At 36.0% G+C, this 10,467-nt stretch overlaps 1 protein-coding gene across 1 annotated transcript; it reads left to right on the forward strand.

Moving 5' to 3' along the window:
- The first annotated feature begins 2,859 nt into the window (after positions 1-2,859).
- On the forward strand, positions 2,860-3,987 carry LOC109207621. The gene is made up of 2 exons (XM_019370569.1): positions 2,860-3,152; positions 3,262-3,987. The coding sequence occupies exons 1-2, from the start codon at positions 2,996-2,998 to the stop codon at positions 3,702-3,704; spliced, it is 600 nt and encodes a 199-aa protein (XP_019226114.1). The 5' UTR covers positions 2,860-2,995; the 3' UTR covers positions 3,705-3,987.
- Positions 3,988-10,467: the final 6,480 nt, after the last annotated feature.

Below are 10,467 nucleotides of genomic sequence, written 5' to 3' on the forward strand. Positions count from 1 at the left end.
TAATAAGATGGAATTATTTGGTTCAGGGTCAGGAACCAAATAATTCCATCTTATTATTATTGATGTGCAGTGTATATTTTGATTAACACCATAATGCACAAAGATGAGTTCCCAAAAATATTTTGATTAACACCATAATGCACAAAGATGAGTTCCCAAAATTGGGGAAGAAAGTTAGTTTGTCTAACATGATAGGGAGACATGATAAACAGTTGAGAAAAAGTTACGTGAAATGAATTATCATGTGTACATCTAGATCCTCGAATAAAATAATATGAACTTGAAGTTCATAAAAGGATAATTCATTTACAATATTGCAAAGTATGCTGGACGCATTTGCTGACCAAAAGAAAGTAACTATAATCTCACTGCAAATGCTCTTATTAGAATAAGTCCTAGAAGGACAAAGTCTATAGTACGTTTAAAGTCTATAGACTAATCAGTTTCAAATAAAATTCTTGATAAAGAAGATGAGCAAATGATCATAATGATCATAATAAGGAGGCAAGTGATCTAGAAGATCACATGACATAATACTTCATAAAATCTCAAGAGAGGTTCACATACCTGAAAATATAAATGAAGAGATCTCTATATTATGTCTTTATGAAAAAATATTGGAACCGATATAAAATGTTCGTCGACGACATCTATTGTAGCACTAAGTATAGATGAGTACCTCAAGTCTGTCGAATACAGACACAAAAATATTGGCCAAATAAAAGAGACACAGTTCAAATAGAATTGGTTTCATATGTAAGACATATGGTTTTGGACATGTTGTTCAAACACTTGAAGGTATAAAGTCAATAATATGTGCAATCAGTTTTGGATATCTTATTTGTCTAGCATGACTTGAAAACTTGATATGAATCTAATTAAAGCCTATTATATGACTTATATGACTTAACTTTTATGATAATCCTTGAAGGATTAAAATCGCTTAAAGCATATACAATTCTTAGTCCTGAAGTACCATATCCACGTGTTATTTACGCACGTATGTATCTTGATATAACTATAAGCATGATAATGTGATAGCGAGGATTTTCAGGGTGCAACATATTCATTGGAGTTAATATGGCTATTTTATTCATCAAATCTCTACCGACGTCAACCTTCAAGAAGCCAGTGCACAAGATTGGAATGCGAAAGCTCAAGGATGTAAATTGATGCTCTCATTAGGGGGAGTTAATACACATTGTACTCTTTGTTTATCTTGAAAATGGTAATTATAATTATATTTGATTTTGTGATTCTAAAATTACGTGATTAATTTTAATGCTAGTTGTTAGGTGATAGATGCTAAGTATGAGTCAAGAAAATGAGGTAAGAGCTTGAAGACAATATATTATGCAAACCGAATGGCCGTGAATCGGGGCCTTGAGCTGGCCTAGGCTGGGCCTCGAGGTCGAGCTAAAGAGCCTGACTGAGGATGGCGAACGAAGAACTAACAGTTCTGAGGGCCTTGATGATGGCTTTTTATGATCAGTGATGGGTAATAAATGAAGAACAATCAATAAAACACAATAAATTTAAGCAAATAAATCAAAGGAAAGACAATGGAGAATGTTTAAGTTAGAGAGCAGAGAATGTTTTTGTTCTTGTATTGAATATCATATATCTTACAAAATGATAAGGGTCCCTTTTATATAGGAGGGGGAATCCCAACATGGTACATGTATAATTATTACAAAGAAACGTAGCTGATACAACTATTTAATAGTCTGGTACAGACTAGTACTATTCTTGCAGACCTGGTCAGCTCTAATCATGTGCCTTGGTAATTTCCCGCATGTCCATCATAGCCACCGATTTGCACTGCCCCGAGGTTGAGCATAGGGAACCCTCGGGGTCGAACATCGAGCTGTTCCTCGAGCCTCCTGGAGACAGGCTATGGAGCGTCATAATAATCATAAAATCGGACTCTCCGATTTTAGCCGTATACACTCTTTTTCCCTTCAAGGGTTTGTCCCAATGGGTTTTTCTGGTTTTTAATGAGGCAACCAAAAGGCGTATTTGTTAGATATGTGTACTCTTTTTCCTTCTCTAGAATTTTTTTCCCACTAGATTTTATTTTAGTTAAGGTTTTAACGAGGCACATTATCTGTTGAATAGACATTCAAGGGGGAGTGTCATAAATAGAATTCTATTTAAGGTGAATGTCTATATTTTAGAGTGATTTTAGGGATTTTACTTAGTGTCTAAGTCACTCTTTCCCTATAAATAGAGGGGTATTCTATTGTAATTGGCTCCAAATCAATAAGAATTCTCTCTCCCTACTTTTCTCTGTATACTCTTGTTCTTTTATTATTTCATAACAATAATAATTTTTAAGATTTATGATTCTAAATACGCATGATATTTTTGTGGTTATTGACGTATTTAATTTGGAGGATAGGAGACATTTAAATTTAAGTTATTTCTTTGATAATAAATTAAAATTATTTCACAAATACAAAAAATTTACTATTACGTAGTACAAATTTTAACGGGCTGAAAGAAAAGGTGTACATTTTAAAGGGCACAAGTTGAGTAGAAAGGAGACTGAAGTGGCAGGATTTTGTGTTTGCTGTAGACTCGAGGACCACTGATGTGCAGTGGCCGAAACAAATCGGGCCAAACCCAGGAAACAAAAGTCCCAAATTACCAGCTGCCCGTTATTCTTCCACCATCTGTCTTAAGCTAAGCTCAACACCTCAAAACCCAGACCACTCGTCCCAGCTTTGGTGGATCCCACCATAAAACTTTTTTCTTAAACCCCAAAAATTAAGGAATATCGAATAACCTCCTAAAACGCCGTCGTCACTTGGCCCCTCCCAAAACCCTATATGTATATATGTTGTTCCCCGTCCCTCTTTTGGCTCTTGAAAGAGCAATAAATCTCAGCATCTTCTTCTCTTTCTCTAGAAGCTTCTTTTCTGTTCTTTATTCTCCTCTTTCAGCGCGAATAGTTTTCGTTGTTCAATTCCTTTGTCGTACTAAAATTCGAAGCATGAGTCGGACTCAAAAGTCGGCTCCCTCCACCCAAACCTTCAAATTCCTCTACAGTTACGGCGGCAAAATCCTTCCTCGGCGCTCTGACGGCAACCTCCGTCACATCGGCGGCTTAACTAGAGTCCTCTCAGTTGATCGCTCTATTTCATTTTCAGGTCTGTTTATTCATTAGTTAATCTCCTTTATCACTTCTATTTTATTTATTTTCGAATAATATTTTCGTGCCTTTTCTAGAAGCTGATTAAAATTGATTGTTTTGTGCAGAGTTGATGGTGAAATTTGGAGAATTATGTAGATCGTCTATGATATTAAGATGTAAACTGCCGACTGAGGATTTGGATGTTTTAGTATCGATTACCTGTGACGAGGACCTGGCGAATGTGATCGAAGAGTACGATCGAGTTTCGGCATTGACGAATCAAGAGATTAAGATTAGAGCCTTATTATCTCCGATTAATTTGCAGAAGAAGATCTCTCCTCCGTCTTCGCCTATGTCTTCCCTCGATTTTCCGACATCGAACGTGAAGCCTCGTAAAGTCGGCCGTTTCTACTCACCTCCGGCGTATTCGGCGGCGCATAGATGTTCCTCACCAGCTTTGGGTTATCCGGTAGGGATACCCAGTGACGGCCAGGAACTTCACTATCCTTTTTATGGACACGGAAGCATTAGGCCTCTGTATTACTTTGCTCCTCACCATTACCAATAGATCAACAAAAATACACAGAGAGAGAGAGAAGTTATAATATTTTTCTTGGGAGATATCAGAGTTGTACATGGACGAAATGAATCTCCTTCACACAGAAAAAGGACAGTAAAAAAAATATTACCTTGTTACATAAAAAATTTACGGATTAACAAAAAGACAGATTCAACTTTCCTGGTGCGTGAATTAGATTGTACATTGTTTGAAATTTTGCCGTTTATTTAATTTAGAGATGGATTTAAAATTCGAGATGAAGTTATTAAAATTCTGTGGATTTTGAAAATGACCCCTGCTTGAATTTGGACGCCGTTACGGTTCCTTTGCCATTCTCCATCATAGGTTTCGCTAGTCGCTTAGTTGTTTTGGGCCGGCTGCCTGCGTCCGTATGGACCATTCATTTCTGGGTCCACTGGTTATCTGGGTTTTTTTTTTTTTTTTTGGGATAAATACATACGTAATTATCTATTGGGGTTGTACCAAGTGCCAGTTGCACCCCTTAAAAATAAGAAAATCAGTGGCTTACACGCACCCCTTGTGCCAAGTCATTTTTTTCATTATTTTTATTTTTATCATTATTTTAATTTTATGTTTGTATATTTTTGCTTCTTTGTTTTTGGGACCTTCTTCTCCTACGAGCTCAGCCTCGCCGGAGATTTTCACCGGCAGAACTTCATTTTTTCTAACTCAAAATTTCTTGGAATAAAAATAGGAATCAATCAAAACACATCAAAAGTATTCCAGATCATAAGAAAAATACAGAAAAACTCAAGAATTGAAATCAAACTTGACACCAAGTTAGAATCACATTTTTCTGGTAGAAGAGGAGAGGTTTTTTGACCCGCGAACCTCCATTGTTAATCTTATCCAGTTCTCTCTATTGTTCTTGCCAGAATTTTTGAGTATTTGAAGAATAAGCCCTATTTTTTTACCGTTCGAGGATTAGTCAAGGATATTCTATCCGTCCAATGACAAATTTCCGTCAATCCCACCTCCATTTCAGATCTTCTCTGGCGGGAAAGAAAAGTTTTTAACCTATAAAAGCAAACTTGAGTCATGGTAGACCCATTTTATATATTTGATCTTAAAAGTCTGTCGAAAAAAGAAAAAGAAAGAAAGGGAAAAAGAGAAAAACAGAAAAAAAAAAAGAAAGGGGGGGGGGGGGTGAGAAGGAGCTATTGTTTGCAGATGAATATGGTTAAAGTGAGGAAAATGCCGGATTAGGGGTGTTAGTCGGCCGGTACGGTGCGGTATTTAAACATTTCGGTTCAGTATTTCGGTATTCGGTTTCTTAAAATCCTATACCAATACCGTACCTAATTAAATTCGGTATAGTTCGGTTTTTGTCTTTTCTGTTTCGATTTATTTGGTTCGGTAACTTAGGTTTATTCGGTTTGAATACTAACTAGTGCATAGAGACATAAACTCTAATATTCTTCATTAAAGTACTCAAAAATATAAAATTGAGAATGTTTGTTGACAAAATTTTTATTAGCAAATATCAACCCAAATAGAAAAAATTGAACATAAAAAGAATATTTGATCATTAGAAATGTCTTGTTACTTGTTTAGAGTTAATTGATAAACTTTGAGAGGAAAGCAAAATTTTAAATTTTTTATATTTATGTTATAATTGATAATATGTGTTTTGTGCAATATAATATATATTCGGTACGGTATCGATATTTCGGTATTTCGTCTTAAAATACCAAATACCATACCTAATACCAATTTAAAAAAACTTAAACCAAATACCATATCAAATACTAAAATACCGTATACCAAATACTAAAATTTTCGATTTCAGTACGGTAATTCGGTATTTACCAAATTATGCCCAGCCCTACGCGGGATGGAAGAAGAAGAAACAAGAAAGAGAAAAAGAAAGAAAGGGAGAAAGAAAAAAGGAAAAAAGAAAAGAAAAAATTAATAAAAAAATGATACTTTTGGGGATTTTTACGCGCGGTCGTCATGTATAAAACACACCAAGCGCCACATTAGCTAAAAAGGGGATATTTATTACATTTCAAATAAAGCCAGGGGATCATATGACCCGTATTTTTAGGGGGTGCAACTGACACTTTGGTACAACCCCAATGGAAATAATTATGTATTATCCCTTTTTTTTTCCTATTACTGTCTTACTTTATTCGCTTCAGTTATATTCTTTTCAATTGATCTTCCATTTTTTCTCGCAATTAACGCTTTTTTCCTTTCAAATTTTGCAGGGGTTATTTATTGCGTGAGAAAATTCTATAGTGAACTTGTGTGGATTCTTTGTGCAGGACGTAATACTTTTACTGGACATTAATAATATCGATTGAACGAGTAAATTGGATGCATATGACTGCACCTACTGTAAAGAAAGCATATAACACTACCTGAAACAAAAAGGTCAGTTAACGAACCCGCGATCACATGAACAGATTATCTTAAAACATAGTCACCCTTCACTACTTTATTTTTCTGTTTAAGCAATCGATATTCAAGGTTTGCTGATCCAATTAATCCATTTTTGACGGATCGGAGAAGTCTTTAAGGAAAAGTAAATTATTCCCTACGCATAAGCCGTAATAGTGAATAGTCCCAAAATACGTAGATGTAGTCTTAGTTAGATCCACATAGAGTTGCCCACTTTAGAGGAGCTTCAGAAGGGCAGCTCTTTTTAGTCCTAGTTCTGTAAAGTCTTAATGACAATAATTTACAGGTTTGGATCTATAATTGCAACTGCCTTTTGGAATCTTAATATACGTCTTTCACGTCAACACAATTGACTACAATGTCGTTATGACAATTTTCATGTATTAGAATGTGTTATAGCAAAAGCAATAGTTTACTCTGCAATCGAGTAATATAACTGACAGAAGGGTGCTTAGTAGAGCGTTGGGGGAAGCTCATATTTTATTTTTAGATAGCAGAATAGGAATGAAAGAGTGAAGACAAATATTTTTCACTTACCTCCAGGATGTGTCGGTTTTTAATTTAGAGAAAAGAAATTATGTGGTTTGTAGCAGTATAAGATTCTACAATATTAATGTATAGAAATGAACAAATACAAGTGGATCTAAGGCACCAGAAACAATGTTTGTGACAAGCGCAAAATACAACACAAAATTATTGCTCGCTAGTTAAAGATAATATAATTTAATTATCGTTTCCACAGGGATTGGATTTAAACAGTGTTGGAATAATCTCCAGTTGATTACTATCCAGGAAAATTAATACTTAATTTGATGACTATTACTACGATTAACTACTAGAATTAAGCATTAACAGTTGATCACAAAAGACAACAGATGAGCAACGAAGAAATATCAATGAGAGAAATAAGGGTAATTGACTAGATAGGTGCAAGATAATTGACTCGGGATCCAATTCTTGAGTTAATCCATTATAATACTGTTAGTTATCACGAATTCAACAGATGATCAGATTACACGTGAAGTTAATGCTCCTCTTTCGATTAAATGTTAAATTCAGTAATTAATCCAATTGAAGCACGGTAAACAATTGCAACAATAAAATGATGGGTATGATCTAAAGGGTAACTTCTCACGAATATTTTCCCATTTTCTAGTTCGATTAATAATTCATGAGGCTCTTTCGATTACCTATTTGAATCACGAATTTAAACTAGAGCATAAGATGTAAAGAAATTCTATATCAAACTCCTCTTTCGATTAAGCAAAATAATAAATAACTCCACAACATAAATTAAAACTCCATCAATTAATTTCAACAGTTATCAAGAATTGTATCCCTAATCAAGTTATCAAAAATAATGTTCCGTCAATCCCTAATGGAATTTACTCCATAGCAATAGAAAAAGTCATCCAATAAGGTTTAAGAACAAAGAAAACATTAATGCTAATGATTCAAGACAAACTCGCATATTGCACCGATTGTAGGTTGAAATCTTGATGAATTTTTGTGTCTTCTGGTCTTGGTTGGTTCTCCAATCTTTCGTAGGTCAAAATTACCCTTTCCAAGCCGAACAGGAATCACTCTAACCCAAAAAGCTGCGTCTCATGCGGCGCGCTTGTGGAGTTTATCAGGGGCCTTGAATTTTGTCTATTAAGACATATTTTCACTGCCGCGCCTCGCGGCGCCCAATGCGGCACGGCTGTGTCTTTTCTCATAGTAAATTGTTTCATCCACTTTTTGACATCCAGACATGGTACTCGCCCCCCGATCACGATCCCGACTTAATTTCTTGGGCTTTTACTCAGACTTCAAAGCTCCAAATTGATCGTTTCAGCTCCATATTAACGTTTTAACTCGGAATCACTTTCTGCAAGGCATAACACACGTAATAAGTGTAATTCACTATTATTTAAGCTCAAACACACGTAAAATGCGGTAATTAGAGTGCAAACTATGGCTAAAATACGAGTTTCTAGCCTACCATCAACACCGCACACTTAGACTATTGCTTGTCCTCGAGCAATCAAACTACACTTCACATAGGAACGATATTTTCATCAAACAACTTCACTAATACATCATGACAAGAATATTTAAAATAGACTAAGAACTATGTAATAACATCCTAGCCTCAAGACTCGACTCAAGAGCACCACACATTTTTCACAACCTGCTCACTTACTCTAACACAGAGGTCAAAGACTTTACCTTACCTTCACAAATCATGTGCCCTTACACAAGCAATAGAAAGTAGTTCCTCACATAATAAAATTTACGTACAAATAAAAACTCAAGATAGAAAGAATTCACTCACTTTTAGAATTAAAATTCATGCGCCACAGAAAACAAACCATAGGCTTGCCCGTAGTGTAATACTCTACTAATTGAGCTCATTCAGTCGAGGATCAAGTAGGACTTTATTTTGGTTCTAATGTAGGCTGCGGAACGGATATGATACATATGGATATAGTGGCTACACCTCCCTGAGCACTTTAATACATATACATTAACAATTCAAATCCCACATTTGTGTTGAACCAAACCCCAACCTTCACAACATAATAACCGCAAGCTCCCAATTTCTTTAAGCACAGACAAAGCAAGAGTTACCACTAGCAAGGAGTAATTTTCTTTATAATATATACAAACACCAACATTTTTTTTCTTTCTCTTTTTTTTTTCAATTTCCTACAAGTGGCTCTCGCAATTTTTTCAAATAAGGCACTTTTATCCTTTTCTATAGTTCCACTAAAAAAAACCCAACCATACCTCCACTTAGCTTTTAACAAGCTCATAAATATATCAAGTTCTCAAGAGAGGTAAACAATTCAAACAGATAGTCAATTCAAATAAAGGGTCAGACTTGCAGTGTGGTTGCCAAAGAAATAGGATTACAGGCTTAAAGGGGCTAACTAGGATACAAAACAATTAGGCGGGTCACAGACTTATAATTGGCTCAACAAAGAAATGCCTATATCACTTTCTTGACTGAACAAGACTTTTATTTCGCTTTGCAAACACACAGGTCAAGTTCTAGACATTACTGACATGCACAGAATATCAACAAAAACCTTACTCACGCATTGGCGCATAACTCACTTAGGATCAGATCTTTCCCGACTCTCTATTCAAAGCAGTTAAACAAAGTCACAATCAACCAATTTAAGGCACTTATCTGAGAGTCAAGAATTGAGCCTAGGCGTCACAAATAAGGTACTCACCACTTTCAAGGCATACACAATCAAGGAAAGTTGCTTCCAATTAGCACAATGACACAAGATTCTTTAGTCCTATAAAACTAAAAAAATCTAACTATCCCCGATTCAAGTAAGACCCTTGAAAAAGAACCGCGACACAAAAAAAAATCTAGGGGGAATTATTACACTACCTAAGAAAGTAAAATAAAATAAAATAAAAATAACAGACATTTTTTTAGGATTTTTAATTTTTTTTTTGGTATTTTTCTCGTTCAACTCCAAATCCCTCAAGAAACTAGTCGACGACACCCATTGTCGGGAAGAGTGGAAACTAAGCAATTAATTACTAACTATTACAGTCCGATAGAATTCAGAGTTATGACTTACGGATCATATTGTCTAAGAAAGCAAGATTGACAAATAGAAAACAAATACAAATACAAACAAATATGAGCACCCCATCCCACACTTAAGAAATTGCATTGTCCCCAATGCAAAACAGTAAAACAAGAGTGAAAAGGTGACTCCCTAAGGCCCTTGGCCTAATCATTAGCACTCTCGAAGGTGCGCAAATACTCTTCATCATCGGAGGGAACAATGTTCACATCCTCATCCTGTGGCAACTATCCTCCCTCCGCCAAGCCCAACCACTACTGAGTGACAACAGAAAGGTAGTGGTCATGCTGCAGCTTCGCCAAGTCAGTCTTCCTTCGATCAGAGCGAAGGCGCAAATCAACAAATATCAGCTACAATGTCTCCTCAACACGGACCAGCCTTTGATCTGAAGTAACAGTAGCAGCAGCAGGATCTATCACTACCGTGATATCAAAGGCCTTAATAGGATATGACACTGGGATGGTCCGGTCATAATAAAACTCCTCTATATGGTGTGCCCACAACAGCCGAGTGATCATACTCGGGTAGTATAGGCGGCGGGCCCCAAATGGTCGCACTCTCGCCATGTGCTCCAGCATGATTTTTCCGAGATCAAATCGCATCCTTGTCAAAAAGGCATAGATCAAACACACTTTTAGCCATGAGACATCGATGTCACTTTGGTTAGGCATGATTTTGGCATTGATTAGCCGCAAAATAACCCTGGGCGGATGCTGGAATGTTGCCTTATTCATTTCCTTGTGGAAATTATT

Source organism: Nicotiana attenuata, unplaced genomic scaffold, assembly GCF_001879085.1.
Source record: "Nicotiana attenuata strain UT unplaced genomic scaffold, NIATTr2, whole genome shotgun sequence".
Lineage (NCBI taxonomy): Eukaryota > Viridiplantae > Streptophyta > Magnoliopsida > Solanales > Solanaceae > Nicotiana > Nicotiana attenuata.

Bases quoted from the DNA above. Each gene is read 5' to 3' on its own strand.
- LOC109207621 (XM_019370569.1), top strand. From the start codon at position 2,996: ATGAGTCGGACTCAAAAGTCGGCTCCCTCCACCCAAACCTTCAAATTC. The intron at 3,153-3,261 runs GTCTGTTTATTC...TGTTTTGTGCAG, and splicing joins TCGCTCTATTTCATTTTCAG to AGTTGATGGTGAAATTTGGA.